Raw genomic sequence first — 18,178 nt, 5'->3', positions numbered from 1 at the left:
AGCTACAGAACAGTTACAACACAGGCACTGTCCATGCAAATTCCCCCCACTCACCCACCCTTGAAAATGGATCTGCTCAGACAACCTCACCCCTCCATTAATAAAGAACCCAAAACACAGGGTAATTCAAGACACATGTACTATTCACCTAAGCAACCTCATGACTATATGATTTTCTTCTTTGTCTTCCCCACCCAATCACTCCCTATATACGCCATATCCTAACTTAAGCACCAGGCTGCAATTGGATCCATGCAGGCCTTTGCAGAATCCCAATGAAGTCAGAAGGTCTCAGTAAACTCTTTGGGACAGGGATTCTGTTTGTTTGTTTTGTAAAGTGCCAGACATTATGACATGAAATAATTAACAACATGCTTTGACCAGGATATAGAGGAACCCATCACTAAGCATGTGAAGTTAATTAATTTCTCATATACACTTTCATTCTTGGCCTCTTTGCTGAGGCTGCCAAGCATGTGTCAGTTCCAGTGATGGTGGTTTTTGTGATACAGAACTGAATTGAGACCACCAAACATCCATCACACAGTAATGGCTTCCACTCCCTACCAAGGTTACCTACACTTAAGCCAGTCATCAAGTGGTGAAAGGCTCTTATTTCCTTACCAGACTCCTGAGCCATTCCACCATTTCATGTGCTAAATTCAAGAACAAAACTAATGAAAGTTATTTGTATTTTAGTTGAAGGTAATGTTTTTGTACTTGAATAACCTTTTGGAAATGTAATTCAAATCTCTCCACTGTAACAGCATAGGCTACCTATAATTAAGTGGGAGCTATCAGTTATTTTCTGCAAATGGCAAAATAAGGTGTAATTGGATGTATCAGTTTCCATTTTGTCAGTCATTAGATCTAAGCCAGCATCCTACCAGCTACATTTTCCCCATGGTGAAATAACTAGCCATAGATTTGTTTTCAGTAACTAAACGAAGCTTTACTTCATTCACAGCTACATGCAGCAAAGCTAATGAACTTAAATGAAAGTGTATATTCATAGGCAGTCACAATTATACAATATGTTGAATTGGTAATGCAAGAGTTCAGGGAACAAGAGGCACCACTCTACAGGAAGTAAAGTATTAACTTTGTTATTTTTACTAGCTGTAAAGCAAAACTGTAAGGACTTCTGTGTAGTGGGGCTTCCAAGCCCATTTTGAGCAGTTGCCAGTTAATGCATAAATTTGGCATGCAATCTGTAAGATCCAAAACTGGCTCTTGTTATAGGTGGAAAGAGTTTCCAGCATAAGTGAAGAAAATACAAACAGAGAAATATTTTCCTAGTCCAGGGGTAAGCAACCTATGGCACGGGTGCCGAAGGCAGCACGCAAGCTGATTTTCAGTGGAGTGTGCACTCACACTACTGCCCAGATCCTGGCCACCAGTCTGGGCGTGCTCTTGCATTTTAATTTATTCTTAAATGAAGTCTTCTTAAACATTCTGAAAACCTGTCATTTACTTTCACATACAACAATAGTTTGAGTTTTATATATTATAGACTTATAAGGAATGAGACCTTCTAAAAAGGTTTAAAAGTGTATGTATTGGCACACAAAACCCTTAACATAAAGTGATATAAACGAAGACTCCGGCACATACACTTCTGAAAGGTTGCTGACCCTGTCCTATGTCCTGTAGTAGACAGTACGCATGATGATGCATGTGGTGTATAACAATAAGAGATAACCTGCTTTTAAATTTTTAGAGAGATCCTCAGGAAATCATCCAAATCTCAAAAAATAAAAAAAAAAATACCACCCTATACTGCCCCCTTTTTTTTTAAACAAAATTTTTTTTGGTGATGGAGTAAAAAGAAATTGTCTTCCTAAAGTTCTCTAAAAAAAAATTGTACAATTCAAAGGTTGGCTTCCTTGCCCTGAGCCACCCTTCAATACAAAAAAAAACTTGCAGCTAGTCTCGGTACTCTGGAGGCCTGGCACAAACATATTTGCTGCACATGGTGTCAAACCCTTTGGGACGCAAAACAGTCATTTTGCTTCTATTCCTTGGCCCAACAAAAGGGAGGTGGATTTCTATCGTGGGCAGAATGTTGAAGACGGTTTGAACATGAGGATGTGGAGTGAACTTCTGTATCACTTCTTACAAACTCATTCTCAGGTGACACAACATAGAATTTGCAGTAAGCGCTGGGCCACCTACATCCAGCTCTCTTTGCCAGAATAAGCTGGACATGATATGCAACCATGAGGAAGAAAAAAAAAAAAATGAGGAAGCAAGGGGAAAAAAAGTTTTTGCAAGGAGCATAACGACTAAATTATAGGAGCTGAAGTCAGTATGTCATTTTTATTGAACTAATCATCTAAAAAACTAAATTTGATCAAGAAATTGGTTCCCTATGTCAAATAGGGGAACATAGTTTTGTAAGAAACTCATGCTTCACTAATCTTTGGAATTTCTTGTGGGCAGTTAACAAGCCGTTTACAAGGGTGATTTAGCTGAATGTGCACTTGGACTTTCACAAAGATTTGACAAGGTCCACGATTCAAGCTTCTAAGCAAAATAATTAAAAGATAGAAATATAGGGTAGGACAAATGGTCAGTTTCACAGTGGAGAGTAAATAGCGGGCCCCCAAGGATCTGTACTGGGCTATGCTGTCAGTTATTCGATAATGCTGGAAATGGGTAAACAGTGATGTGGCAAAGTGCAGATGATACCACCAATACTCAAGATAGTTAAGTCCAAGCTGACAGAGACCTTGTCTACATCTACCTTGATTAATTCGAATTGTTTAAAACCGATTTTATTGGAAACCGGAGTTTATAAAATCCGATATAGTGCGTCCACACTAGGACATCCTTTAAATCGATTGTCGTGCGTCCATGGTCCAAGGCTAGCGTCGATTTCAGGAGCGGTGCACTGTGGGTAGCTGTTCCACAGCTATCCCATAGTGCTCCACTTCCTGGTTGAGAGCCCAGTGCCTGATGGGCAAAAAACATTGTCCCGGGTGGTGCTGGGTACAGCCTCACCCCTCCTTTGTGAAAAGCAGCAGCCAACCATTTCGCGCCTTTTTCCTGGGTGAAGAGAGCAAACGCCATAGCACAGCAAGCATGACCCTGCTGACCATGGACCCTGCTGAGATCAGTAACGCAAATCGTGCAAGTTGTAAACACCTCGCGCACTCTCGTGCTGTCTATGCTGAGCATGAACTGCAAATTCAGTGAGAGGGGGTATGAGCAGGAGGAGGAGGAGGCAGCTACGACAGCGCACTCGACGAGAGCGATGACGACATGGAGACCTGAATTCTCCCTAACCGCTGGACCCAGCATTTTGGAGCTACTGCTGGTAAATGGGGCAGCTTCTACCCATTGAACGCGATTTTGGCACGGGAAACAAGCACAGACTGGTGGGACCGCATAGTTTTGCAGGTGTGGGACGATTCCCAGTGGCTGCAAAACTTCGCATGCGTAAGAGCACTTTCTTTTGAACTTTGTGACTTGCTTTCCCCTGCCCCTGAAACGCCCATAATACTAAGATGAGAGCAGCCCTCACAGTGGAGAAGCGAGTGGCAATAGCCCTCTGGAAGCTTGCAACTCCAGACAGCTTACCGGTCAGTCGGAATCAATTTGGAGTGGGAAAATCTACTGTGGGGGCTGCTGTGATGCAAGTAGCCAAAGCAATCGTTAAGCTGCTGCTACGAAAGTTTGTGACTCTGGGAAACGTGCAGGTGATAGTGGATGGCTTTGCTGCAAGGGGATTCCCTAACTGTGAGGGGCCATAGATGGAACCCATATCCCTATCTTGGCCCAGAGCACCAGGGCACCCAGTACGTGAACCGCAAGGGGTACTTTTCCATGGTGCTGCAAGCACTGGTGGAATCACAAGGGACGTTTCACCAGCATCCACGTGGATGGCCAGGAAGGGTTCATGACGCTCGCCTGTCTTCAGAAACACAACTCTCTTTAAACGGCTGCAGCAGGGAATTACTTCCAGACCAGAAAATACAGTTGGCGATGTTGAGATGCCTGTCGTTATCCTGGGTGACCCAGCCTACCCCTTGATGCCATGGCTCATGAAGCCATACACAGGCAGCTGGACAGTGGTCAGGAGCTGTTTAACTACAGGCTGAGCAAGTGCAGGATGTGGTAGAGTGTGCATTTTGGCCGTTTAAAGGGTCGCTTCCGATCATTACTTTACTCGCTCAGACCTCAGCCAAAAGAATGTCCCCATTGCTATTGCTGCTTGCTGTGTGCTCCACAATCTCTGTGAGAGTAAGGGGAGACCTTCTGGCGGGGGAGGAGGCTGAGGCAAATCACCTGGCCGCTGACTACGAGCAGCCAGACACCAGGGCGATTAGAAGAGCACACCAGGAGGCGGTGCGCATCAGAGAAGCCTTGAAAAGTAGTTTCAGCACGGGCCAGGGTACGGTGTGACTGCAGTGGTTTGTTTCCCCTTGATGAACAATCCCGCCTCTATTGACTCCCTCTAAGCAACCCACCCTCCCCCTTTACTTACAGCTTGCTGAAGGAAATAAAGTCAGTATATTTAAAAATCATTTATTCTGTATTAAAAGTCATTTGGTATTGCTTAAAAATCATGAATTCTTTCTTAAAAGTCATTCCCTGTAAGAAACCACCCTCCCCCTTTGGATGTATTCTTGATTAAAAAGTAATTATAAAAAGAGGCACAGAATTATCTAGGTATCCCTGCATGGTGTATTTGGGAGGAGGATCGGAAGAAAGGAAAAGCCCATTAAGCACATTTCAGCTTAATGTCAGCCTTTTGGTTGGGCTGTCCATGGGGTGGAGTGGGCTGGTGCAGAAATCCGTCCCCCACGCGTTCTAACACGTCTGGTGAGGGAGATATGGAATGTGGGGAGCTTTGAGGGTGGGTAAACATGGGCTGCAGTGGCACTCTGTAACCCCGCTGCTGTTCCTGAACATCCACCATGCGCCTGAGGATCTCAGTTTGATCACGCAGCAGCTCCAGCGTTGCATCACGCCACCAGGCTGATCTTCCTGCCTACACCTCTGATCTTCCTGCCTGTCTTCCTGTCGCCACCTCTCTTCTTCCTGCCGCCATCCTCTCATCTCGAGCGTCTCTCCTATCCTCCCGGTCACTGGCATCTTTCCTGTATTTTGCTATCACTTCCTTCCAATCATTCTGATGAGCTCTGTCACTGTGGCTTACTTCCATGATTTCTGAAAACATTTCATCTCGAGTTCTCTTTCTCCTCCGCCTTTAGCTAGCCTTCCTGATGGGGTAGGGAGTACAGAAAAGTGCGCAGCTGCATGGGGAGGGAAGACAGGGAGAGAAGTATGTAAAAGATACATTTTACAGAACAATGATTGTACTCTTTCACAGTGAATAAAACTATGCACCTTACATAGCACATGTGATTTCACTACAAGGTCGAATTTTGCATCTTTTAATACTGAGTGCCTGTGTCCCTCTGAGCACACTGCAGACGCAGGACCCGGTCCTGGAATCATAATTCAGCTTCCATGCGGCCATGGTAGGCTTTATGTTTGACTTCTCCAGGGTTTATATCACAGTGACCTTATGATGCTTGTTCCTTTTCAGAGAACCAGGAAACCCCAACCCCCTGTCTTTCCACTCCTCCCCCAGCGCATGGCTGCTATCCACGTAAGCTAGTTGTTATTCATCTTCCTCCTTCCTCTCCCCCACCCAAAGCGTGGCTGGTAGCTGGGAAGATTCCTGCTCGCCAGAGAAAGCCCAGCGCCAGCCCCTAGTTTCGCTCTCCCCTCCCCCCAACAGGGGCAAGGTGAGTAAACGCGGCAGCCGAGCCGGCAAAAGTAATAATGCTGGGAATCAAAAAAAATGCCTGATTTGCCAGGTTACACTGATATGACTCTGCAGCAAGAAGCCCAGTGTGCTCCCTCCCCGCCATTCCCGGAAAGCGTGGCTTTGATGATACTTACAAATGTACATTCACCAGAGGTTTTCCTTCCATGGCTTCACTGTCTGGGATATTTAGTGGCTTGGCTGGGCTGGGCTTGGTTTAATTCTGTGCTCTCAAAAAAGCTCCTGGCTGCTGTGGGTAATTGAGAGCTGTGTGCTATCAGCAATCTCTTCCTCCTCTTCGTCTTCGTCATCTTCTCCCTCAGCAGAATCCTCAGCCACGGTTGATATTACAACCCTGACCTCTGAATCCACGGCCAGGGTGGGGTACTTGTTGCGCAGGCACCCAAAATTGCATGCAGCTCAGCATAGAAGCGGCATGTTTTCGGACCTGCTCCAGACCTTCCGTTTGCCTCTCTGGTTTTCTGGTATGCCTGCCTCAGCTCTTTCACTTTATTCTGCACTGCACTGAGTCCCTCCTGTGTCCTTTTGCAATCATAGACTTTGAAATTCTTTCAAATATTTTCTCATTTCGTCTTGACGAACGGAGTTCTGTAAGCACTGAATCCTCACCCCAGATAGCGATCAGATCCAGTACCTCTTGTGTGGTCCATGCTGGAGCTCTTTTTCTTTTTCTCAGGAGACTGCATTGTTACCTGGCTGTTGAGCCCTGCGTGGTCACCTGTGCTGATCAGAGCTCCACACTGGCCAAACAGGAAATAGAATTCAAAAGTCCGCGGGGCTTTTTCCTGTTTACCTGGCCAGTGCATCGGAGTTCTGACTGCTGACCCAGAGTGGTCAGTGGTGCTCTGTGGGATACCTCCCGGAGGCTAGTAACTTCGATTTCCGTCCACACTACCATAATTCCGATTTAGTGAAATCGATTTTAGGGTAACTCCTGTGGTTTTGATGGAGTACAGAAATCGATTTAAAGAGCCCTTTAAATCGATTTACAGGGTGATGTAGTGTGGATGGGTGCAGCGTTAAATCGATTTAAAGCTGTTTAAATCGATTTAGCTGCGTAGTGTAGACGGGGCCTAAGTCCAAAGGGATCTCAAAAAACTGGGTGACTGGGCAACTGTATGGCAGAGGAAATTCAGTGTTGATAAATGCAAAGTAATACACATTGGAAAGCATAATCCCAAGTAGACATACAAAATGATGGGGTCTAAATTAGCTGTTACCACTCAAAAAAGATCTTAGAGTCATCATAGATAGTTCTCCGAAAACATCTTCTCAGTGTGCAGCTGCAGTGAAAAAAGCTAATACAATGTTAGGAACCATTAGGAAAGGGATATATAATAAAGCAGAAAATATAATACATCTGTATAAATCTATGGTGTGCCCACACCTTGAATAGTGTGTGCAGTCCTGGTCACCCCATCTCAAAGAAGATAAATTAGCATTGGAAAAGGTACAGAGAAAAGGCAATGGAACAGCTTCCATAGGAGGGGAAATTAAAAAGACTGGGACTGTTCTGCTTAGACTAGAGACTACTAAAGGAAGGATATGATAGACATCTATAAAATCACGAATGGCATGGAGGGGGGGGGGAAGTGTTATTTACCCCTTCACTTAACACAAAAAACAGGGGTCACCTAATTAAATTAAAAGATAGCAGGCTTAAAAACAAACATAAGGAAGTACTTTACACAGTGCACTGTCAACCGGAACTTATTGCCAGGCCAAAAAGTATAACAGGGTTAAAAAAAAAATAGACACGTTCATGGAGGACCAGTCCAGCAATGGCTGTTCACCAAGATGGTTAGGACACAAGCCTAGGCTCTGGGTGTCTCCATCTGAGACTGCAAGAAAGTGGGATTAGATGACAGGATCACTGAATAATTACTGTTCTGTTCATTCTCTGTGAAGCATCTGGCACCAGCCAGTGTCAGAAGACAGGATACAGCAACATTGACCCAGTGTGGCCAGGCTTATGTTCTTAGGGGTTTTTTTGTTTTTGTTCCCCTGCCCCCCTCCAGAAAAATGAGATTTTCCCAAAGATGACCAGTTTACTTAAATAAATTGATATTTTTTAAAGTTTGAAAAATCAGCTGAGCACATTTATGTGATGATGTATACTGCACGCTGCGATCTCAAAATAGTTTTAAGAGCTCATTGTGTGGTGTCTTGAATAAGGACAATTACACAGTTAAAGATTTCCAGGCACAGAAAACAAAATCTGAATCCCAGTGGACGTATATGCATTGTCCATCTACGGTTTTTTAATGATTATCCTAAACTTTTGTCCAAGCTTTTAAGGAGAGCCCAAAGAGATTGTTTTCCAGTATAATCAATGGGAAGTACATAGTTGCTTTGCCCTCCAAGAAAAAATACACTTTCATCTCCCAGGATAATTTAAATTTTTTCTACATTAATCTCAGTAGATTGTCAGTCTGGTAACATTTTTTAACTGCAATTAGTTTTAAAAAAATGTATAGGGCCTAATACAACAGCTGCAGGATCTTGTCCATGTTTATCAGTTGCAGTTACAATGCCAGGGCTGCTAATTTTTCAACTTGATTCTGCTGAATTTCGATAAATGATTTTGTATAGAGATCACACACAAAAAAGGTCTTGATTTTATTTTTCTACTCCATGAAAACAAAAGACAAGTTATACTACATGGTTATTACAGACACTAAATCACTTTAAAGCCAGTGCAGTATAGAACAATACTACAATCATAATATCTATTTGAAGATTAAATATGTACAGTTTTTAAAAAGCCAAAAAAAACCCACTGAAGTAGAATACATTAGTGATTAAAGATTATACAGTCTATATCTATAGCAGCTTCTTTCATGTCCAACTACTTCTTTTAACTAGTTAACTAGCAGCAACTTTGTCTAATGACTGTTAGACAGTTTATATTTTCAATCAGTAGATGTTTTCTTCCAATATTTCATGTAGACAGGTAACTGTCTGATCACATTAGCAAAAACAGAAGTTCTATTTAAATCTTAACTGATAATTATAGAAGTAATTAACATGTCACCACCTTTAGAAACTTCACGTACCTATTAGGGTGATTAGGAATTCTAGAGGAATCATTTTGTCCTTTTGTATTAGGAGAACAAAACAGATTGTATACCTTGCTAATATTTCTGCTCTGTTATAGACTAGAAATGCATGGAAATTTCCAGGAGGCCTGTCAGACCCAGGTGAAGACATTGGTAAGTCTCTGGACAATGTTTCAAATACATCAGCGGCATAAGCAGTCACAACTCCATTGAAGTCTACTGAGTTGTGCCCTCTGTTAGTTGGCTGATACAAAGGTATGTAGCCCAAAGTAGTTTTGCAGGATTACTCTTGTGATGGTCAATCTCTGTTTAAAATTGGTGTCTGAGAGGTGGGAGGACTTGATCCTGCATCCTAAAACAGATACTTCAGCAGAGGATACCCGATGCTTCATCATGTTCAGGGTAAAAAGGCCCTACATTTAACACGTTTTTCTACATTTTCACATAGAGCAGTGTTTGATTTTTAGTCTTATTCAACATTGTGTCATATGAACCCAAAGTGTAAGGAAGATGAATATGGCATAGAAATAAATGAATTAAAATACTTGAAGCACAGCCTGAAGCACCAGGTGATAAACTCAGCAATATTCTGAGTAAAAATTCCTGACACTCTGTTCCTATCTGTAACATGGGAATAACTACGTCTTCTCCCACACTTTGTCTTGGCTGTTTAGATTGGAAGCTCTTCGGGGCAGGAATGGTCTCTTACTATGTAGAAGTACATAGTACTAGCACAATGAGTCCTCGCTTTCAGCAGGAGACTCTAAGCACTATTGTATTACAAATCGTAATAATTACTCTTAAGGTAAAGGTGAACTGACACTATGAGTTGAGGAAATACTTAACTAATGTGATGTAGAGGGTTGTTAGAACTTCAGCAGTACTGTAGTATTGTTAAAGGGTTACAGGACCAATGAGTTTACAATACAGAAGTTTATGTAAAGCTTAAGTTTTAACAAAAAAAAAGACAAGAAAAAGAAAAGATAGGCTGGAGGTTTTTCCTGTGTATAGGAGACAGTATGTAGGTTTTGGATTCAAAAGTTACCTCCACTGAGCAGTACTACATTCTGCACTCTTATGTTAATAAATTTTTCCTCACAATACTATTTCAGATTTTTGAGTATCATCTGCACAATACTGATGAGTAAGATCAGGCAAAAAGAGGTTAACTTCATTGCCGGAGTAATATAGAAACAGGGAGAACTGGGAACAGGACCCACATGTGCTGACTCCTAGTCCTGCATCTTAGCCACAAATGTATTCTCTCTCTCAGTGTCCAAGGCCACAAACTCTACGGTTGAATCATTACAATGGATAGGACAGTAGTTTCCCACTATACATCTCAGCTTTGGGCTAAATCCACTTTAGGCACCCAACTCAACATTTTAAATCCTCAAAATCACTGCTCAGTTGTTACACCCTGTAAGCACTTAAAATCCCACCACTCAGCATGCATACAGCTGCATGAGGTTCTAAAGAAGGGGGAGGTGGGACCATCATCTTTCTTCTCATTGTGGTTGTTGCTTTGTTGCAACAAAGGACTTATGCCCTTAACTCCAGGAGAGGGTTCAAAGAGCAATCAAGAGCAGAGAAGGACTCTTCCTCTGGCCCAGACTCAGGCACCTAGGTCCTATTAAGGGGCAGGACTTAGGCCAGGGTAGGCAACCTGCCAGCCATATGCAGCCCGTTAGGGTAATCCACTGGCAGGCCACCTGACAGTTTGTTTACAATTGCATGGATGCCCGCAGCTCCCAGTGGCCATGGTTCACTGTTTGTAGCCAATGGGAGCTGCAGGAAGCAGTGGCCAGCACTTCCCTGTGGCCCCACCATTTCCCGCAGCTCCCATTGTCCAGGAACAGGAAACCACAACCACTGGGGAGCTACAGGTGGCCATGCAAAATGTAAACAAACTGTCTAGCGGCCTGCCAGCAGATTAACCTGACAGGCTGCGTGCAGCCGGTTGCCCACCACTGACAGGTTATACCCCTTTCTTTGGCATTTCCTGCTGGCTACATTAGGCAGCTACCTACTCATCTTGCTGGCTTTTGTGGGTCCCATTCTTAGGTGGGAAACACTCCTCATGTCTTGTACAGGCAGAGTGGATGCCTGACTTGGGGCTGTGGCTTCCACTAGATGGCCAGGTGCCTACATGTTAAGACGGAGCATTGCAATGCCTAAGTCCTCTTTCTGTATCTAGCCCTTCAGTCATTATATGCAATTTCATGTACCGTTTTAACATATTTCATTTGAACTAATGCTGTTCCTTCAAATATTTATTACAGAATTGAGCTTCAGCTGATGTTGTATGTATAATTGTGTGAAACATGCGCTTACATGTCAAATATTTATGTTTGGAGAGGAGTATATAATGCCATGAATATATGCTGTATACTTCGTACTAAAAAGGGAGTCTGGTTAGAGAAGGATTGAAAGGGAAGGGTCCAAGATAGAAAGGGACTTTGGAGGAACTTCTACATTTATTGATAGTCAAAGAATGGCCAGCATGAGCACGGCTGCACTGTAGGAGTGCTGTACCCAGGAGTGCCCGGGACACATCCCTCTATACAATAGGTGAGGCTATAGATGTTGCTAGGGTGACAGCAAATAGGTATCAGAAAAACTGGGAAAAAATATGTTCGTTAAAGTTCCCCTCATATCCCTATTAAAATGTGATGCAGCAAAGAGTTTTTATTACTATATTTTAACAGATATAAATTAATGAAGCATGAAATATAACAACTTTATTTTTCCTTCATTTACATTAAGCCTCAAACATTTAAGGGCCTACCTTTCAAAAATGTAGGAGTGCAGTTACCATGCTTGCAGATCAGTGTTTAGTCACATGTACCAGTTTGCACAAGCAGCTGGGGTAGTTACGTGAACAAATTAAGCACTAAATTGCACGCATTTGGGGGCTTCCCGATATTTGAAGCTCAAGCCCTAAATGTAGGGAACTACAGTAAGGCACTATCTTGAAGCAAAGCTCAAATCTAGACTGAAATCCCTGGTCTAATGATTTTGTCTTACTTAGCATGATCTCTCTCAGCATTCCTGATTTCTATCCTTTCTACCCTTTAAGTCCAAAGAGTACTACACAAATACACTGCAGGGAGTTTGCTTCTTTTCTACTTCTGTTTTAACCAAGGAAGACTGGATGAACGTTCCATTAGGACTTCCAGTGATTCCAGCCCAGAGAAGCCAGGTGTGGTAATGGATCAGCCTGTCAGTAATCTCTACAACTGTGGCGGAGACATGGAGTCAGAGCGCTTCCGTGCCCCCTCCTTCCTCCCAAGTACTGTGTTGTCAATATTCTAATAAAATGCTCTGCAGACATATTTATATACTAATGCCCCCCTGCCCAGTCCTGCAAACACATGCTCATGTGTCAAGCTTTACTTATGCAACTAGTCCCATTAAATGCAATGCAGTTATTAATGTGCTTAACTTTAAACACACATGGAAGTGTTTGCAGGATCAGGGCCATTACTATATAAATGTTTATTGTCTACAAGAAAGGCTTATGGTTTGCTACTGTAAGTCCTGAAATTATTTTCAGTGGTTTTAAAATAAATCCAAAATTTATATCTTCTGTACTTCTGACTTTTCAAGATGGTGGTTTGCACGCAAGGGAGAATCACTAAAAGGTTTTTGTTCAAATGAATGTAGTTCTGTTAAATATAAACCAACGTTCTAATTGCTAATTAACTGCAGCAAGTTGCCTTGCAAAATAGCCATGGGCATTTTACACCTCAGACAAAACAGAGTCACCTCCCTTGCCATGAGGATAAAAAAAATAAATCTAATAATTCTGTTTACCCATCCAAAAAAATACTCCACCCAGGTGGGTCTGTAACGTTTTGCAAGGCCTAGGAACAGCTAAATTTTGGCAAATGAGGTTATTACAGCCCTCCTGGGATCTTTGATTTTGATTGCCTTTCAGAGGTAACTCTAGCTTTTGGTTAGTGGAGAGACTGGGTTTAAGTACTGAAAGAGTGAATGAGTTACCCTGCCAGCCATTAGCTGTTTTTAGACCCTGACTCAGCAAAGTTCTTAAAGAGGTGCTTAACTTTAAGCACAAGTAGTCCCACTGACTTTTCAGTAGCACTATGCTTGTGCTCAAGGACATTCCTGGACTTGGGCCCACGTTAACGGATTTTTTTTCCTCCATTCCTAGGGATTTTTATAGTGAGAAATGTAAGAGGTTGTTATCTCCTCTTGGTCAGTATACAAAAGATTTACATCTGCAAAGTTAATAGGAATTATCTGTATGAATTTCCCATGCATCAATAGATTTCATGGTATGTTAGCAAAATAATATAACTGAAATGTCATTATAGACATTTAAGGATAAATGTGCAAAAGGGGCGAGGTTCTCCCTCATTCTGTAGGCCAGTTTGTTTGCACACTTTTACATCTGTAAGATAAATTGTGTACTTGTGCCACTAAACTAATTGATTTGTTCCCACAATCGGGTATAGTTGAAAGTGCTCAGATGCAACAGGAAGATCAGCCATTGAAAGTAAACCTAAAAATGTATTAATTAGGATCAAAGAGAATTGAAAATATTTAGGAAATATCTTTAGATAATAGCTGGGTATACTGCATTGGTGCATCAGTTTCAGAGCTACCATACTTGTACAGTATTAAGGAACATTCATCATTTTGTAGGTTATCCACAAGAAAAGCAAAATAGTCCATTGCCATTAGCTTTGTTCAAAGGGCCAAAAACTGAACTTAACTGTAGTGTTGGAATTTATAGCCTCTACAATCTCAAAAAGGTGTTACCATCAGCGATGCTTTATGAGTTGGAAATCTTTCACGATGAACAGTTCTTGAAATGTAGTCTCCTCTTACATGTACTGTAGGAATATTTCTCTCCATCTAGGAAACACAGCAGTTCGAGAGGTTTTTGAAGAGACTGGCATTAAGTCAGAGTTCAAGTCCCTCATAAGCATAAGGCAGCAACATAGGCACCCCGGAGCCTTTGGGATATCAGATATGTATATCATCTGTCGCCTGCAGCCTTCCTCATTCAACATCAGTTTCTGCCAGCAGGAATGCTTGAGGTGCGAATGGATGGATCTTGAGGAACTTGCCAAGACTAAAGACACTACTCCCATCACCAGCAGTGTAGCTAAACTGCTACTTTATGGATACAGAGAAGGGTTTGATAAGATTGATATAACCATGAGAGAATTTCCAGCAGTTTACACAGGCCTATTTTATAAGCTGTACCATAGGGAGCTGCCAGATACTTATAAAAACATGACAGAATTCTAATAAGCTTCACATTTCATTAAATTCATAATTTAGAATTGGATTGTTTTAAATTGTGGGCTTACTTGTACCATATTAAAAATATTCCTGGACTTTTTTCTTGCTGGAATTCAATATTTACTTTATTTTCTAGTAAGATATATAGAGATTATATATATATATTATTTCTTTTAAAAGGTAAATATTCTTGTAAATGTGTGCACATCTTTTAAGTTTCCTTTACACTGTAAGGCTAACATAAGGCTAATATAGTAGCTCTAACTAGAGGAAAATACATGAAGCACAGATATTGAAATTTCTATACATTTTCCTGGTGCTTTTTCCTCTGGACACTGGCACAATTGTTTCAAAACATACAGTAACATCAAGGTTATATTATACAAACATATTTAGTAATCAGACATCTGCAAAAGCAGTTATCAAATACTTGCTCACACTTTACTACTTTTGGAAGGAGTGGAGGAAACTACCACTTTAGTGTGTTGTGGCACAGACTATAGAATCTACCACTGAAGTCAGCTCTTGGCAGACATTGGAAGAAAAAGGATAGCTTTCTGCCCTGGTCCAGTTTTTGGTCCAAGTTTGTACTGTCCAGTTCTTTTCAGTGCCACATACCAATCAGAATATTTCCGTGACCGGTAAGTGTTGTAGTTGTTTGATTCCAAGCGCTCAAAAAAGAAACATTCTTCAGTTACACATTTCTGAAAGGGAAAGAAAAAATGTTATTCATATTCATCCCCTCTGGCATAACAATCCCCTCCCTTAAATACATGGGAGTGCCTATTAATGAGCGGAGTTAGTTGATGATTAAAGTATCAGAGGGGTAGCCATGTTAGTCTGGATCTGTAAAAGCAGCAAAGAATCCTGTGGCACGTTATAAAGTAACAGACGTTTTGGAGCATGAGCTTTCGTGGGTGAATACCCACTTCGTCAGATGCAGATCTGACGAAGTGGGTATTCACCCACGAAAGCTCATGCTCCAAAACGTCTGTTAGTCTATAAGGTGCCACAGGATTCTTTGCTGCTCTTGATGATTAAAAGTTATTTGTATCAGAGTATTAGGGACATTTTCAGAAGATATTATTTTCTGAAGAACATAAGATTTCAATGAATTCATATTAAACATACTTTTGTGTTTAAAAATACATGCAAGTGATTATCAATAAACTCCTAAAGGAGATGTGGTTGGTGTGAACCACTGGATGATACTTTTGTAGCAGCCATTGAGCCAGATAAAGCTCAGAGTAATCTGTCTTCATACTATTTCTTTGTTCCTTTCCACCATTTATCAAAAATGATAGAAGAATCCTGTCTGCTGCAATTATTGATAGCTCCTGATTTCCACGCTAGGCAATTCAACTATCCCTCTTGCCTAGTTACAACAGGAGAAAAAGTATGAAGTGGGTCATTTGCCCTGCCAAATCTTTTTATCAACTTGTCAGAAATAGAATATTAGCGGTCCAGCCTCGGACCAAACTCTTCTGTTTGTCTGGTTTCTTTTAATTTTCTTGAAGCCAATTCCTATGGTACTATTGTGCAGTAACAAAAATATTAATAGTAGTGAGCCTATTCTGTTACCAGGATAACAATAATAATATTTCTTTACGACGAAAAAATTAAATTTAACGAGTGTATCCCATGTGGAAATTGTATTTATTCTATCCATTTATTCTATCCATTTCTAAGCCAGGAAAAATATTCATGTTAACTAAAATTTTACTCCATTTCAATTATGTTCTACAATATACTTTGCAATGTGCATTTCAGAATCCAGGAAAATACAGTTAGTCTCTAACTCTATAAAGGGAAATTAATATTTCCCAATTGTGACACCGATTATCAGCCTCAATAGCTGGTAACACCTAGGTAGAGAGAAACTTTAAAGTACATTTTCATCATCTAAAGCTAAATCCTACTTGACAGTAAATCCTGCCTGATTTATTTCCTGAAGGATTTACATACACACAAGTTATTTTAGTTTTTAATGCATAAGCAGAAATTCCCCAATACACATATACCTTCAAACCAATTACTGCAGTTTTACTTCATTCTAAAGAAATTAGTTATAGGAAATACTGGGAACTTGTTGAAGTCCAGTGGTGTCAGATGCATGCCATATAAGAGCTTGAATACATGCCACTGTCCACTCCCTTATTGGTTCCTGACAGCCAGATTGTAGAAGTGTTTGCATCAAATGATGCAATTTTCACCTTTAGAATCCAACCTACATTGTTTAGAATTAAATAAGATACAACCCTCAAATTTCTAGTAATTTTCTAATGCCGAACACAAACAGCCCCTTCCCTGCTGTTCCTCCCTCCCAAACACATGCACTTTATCCATTTTTACTGATGTAGAACAACGCAATTAATACATCTGTTACAGATTTTTCTGCAAGAGCTAATCATTTTGTTGTCAGAATAATGCATCTCACTTCAAAAGGAATAATTTAATGCAATTTTGACTTTAAAAAGCAAAAATCTTTACAATTTTTAGATTGTAAGATCTCTGGGGCAGGAACTTTGTCTACTCCTGGGGGAATTCTGCACTACTTTGCAAGCACAAAATTAGGAGAAGGGAAGTTTTAGGGATCATGCTGTAATTACACTTTTCACCCACCGGGGGTGGATGTGGGCCCAGAAGAGGGCAGTTGACTCACAAGCTGAAGCAACTACCTACCTGCAGAGAGGAAAGGGGCAGAGGCTGCCTTCCTCAATGCCTTCCTTGCCTGCAGGGCCAGAGGGGGAAGAAGGGAAAAAACAGTAGGGAACACAGGGCTGCTGGGGGGAGATCACAAAGACAGGGGTTCAGAAGAGCTAGTTGGGGGGGATAGATGGGTGGGGCACAGGAGTTAGTGAGGTGATAGAGCCAGGGGATGAATGGGAGTAGGGGTTCAGGGACACACAGCAACAGGGTCAGAAATGGGGTCTGCATGGAGGAGACTCCGCAGCCTCCTAACGATCCCCTTTCCCCAAAAAACCCGTTCCATATTTCTCCCATCCAGATCCAACCTTCCTCCTAACTCCCAGGCTCCTTCTCAGCAATTACTTCCCCTCCCTCTGTTCCTCCATTACCCCTGACTCCCCCAACCCTTTGGGCTGCTTCTGAGGGGTGTGGAAAAGAAGTTTCTGTATTGCAGTTTAAATGAATGATTACTCAGAGTTCTGTATTGATATGCCTAGTATGTAATTATGTTAAAAAAATTCCTGATTTTTCTTCTTTTCTGTACTCTAACAGACATACTTGCGAACAGGTATTTTGAAATAAATTACCATTATATTGTGTTATTTTGACAAATAAAATATGCAAAATTTTAAAATATTGTGCACAGAATTTATTTTTTTGGTGTAGAATTCCCCCAGGAGTAATGTTGTGAATGTTCTCAGTGGCCAACAAAAAATATTAAATCATAACATAGAACAGTTGGTTTTGGAAGAGAAGGCCCAATTATTCACACAGCTGTGGGCAAAGGGCCACATGTGGTGGTGGCAGTAACCCCTTTCTGGCATGCTACCTACCTTTCCTGGACCTGCAGTGGGTTCCTGGATCTGAATATGGGTCCTGATTCAGCAACATCTATGCTTACATTTTAAAGTATATAATTAGTCCAATTGACTTTAAAGATGAGCATTCTTATGTGCTTTCCTGAGTAGGAATGGAATTACTCATGTTTTAGTTCTTTACAGAATCAGGCCCACAGCAAAGAAATAGAGCTACATGCATTATTCCCCCTTCAAGACTCACAGATCCAAAGATAAGGCAGCTGTAGGTTTAACCACTTTCCTCACCCATTTCTTCAATTCCTGCCTCAAGCAAAGGAACTGAGAATCAGATACCTGAGCTCATATTTGCCAACCATTATTGAAATACTAGGATGCTGAGGTATATACACACATTAAATATCTTTACATTGACTTGTTTCAATTAAATGAATACGCTTCAGAGAGCCAATAGACTCACCCATTTTGTCCTTCCCTCCCATTAACTCCCATTGAATCCCCTGTCTCCCCAGCCTGTTCCCAGGAACCCATTTCCCCATTCT

The 18,178-nt window shown here is 41.4% G+C and overlaps 2 protein-coding genes across 2 annotated transcripts in view; one reads left to right on the top strand and one right to left on the bottom strand.

Annotated features, from left to right (window-relative positions):
* NUDT6 (nudix hydrolase 6) overlaps nucleotides 1–14,233 on the top strand; it is a 28,539-nt gene extending 14,306 nt beyond the window's left edge. Inside the window, exons 4-5 of the mRNA XM_032797084.2 lie at nucleotides 8,958–9,012; nucleotides 13,745–14,233. Coding sequence (XP_032652975.1) covers nucleotides 8,958–9,012; nucleotides 13,745–14,139 — 450 coding nt within the window. The 3' untranslated portion in view covers nucleotides 14,140–14,233. The remainder of the gene's footprint in view (nucleotides 1–8,957; nucleotides 9,013–13,744) is intronic.
* A 418-nt stretch (nucleotides 14,234–14,651) lies between these two features.
* FGF2 (fibroblast growth factor 2) overlaps nucleotides 14,652–18,178 on the bottom strand; it is a 72,803-nt gene continuing 69,276 nt past the window's right edge. Inside the window, exon 3 of the mRNA XM_032797095.2 lies at nucleotides 14,652–14,837. Coding sequence (XP_032652986.2) covers nucleotides 14,652–14,837 — 186 coding nt within the window. The remainder of the gene's footprint in view (nucleotides 14,838–18,178) is intronic.

Source organism: Chelonoidis abingdonii, chromosome 5, assembly GCF_003597395.2.
Source record: "Chelonoidis abingdonii isolate Lonesome George chromosome 5, CheloAbing_2.0, whole genome shotgun sequence".
Classification (NCBI taxonomy): Eukaryota; Metazoa; Chordata; order Testudines; family Testudinidae; genus Chelonoidis; species Chelonoidis abingdonii.
This window is presented reverse-complemented; position numbering and strand designations above follow the sequence as displayed.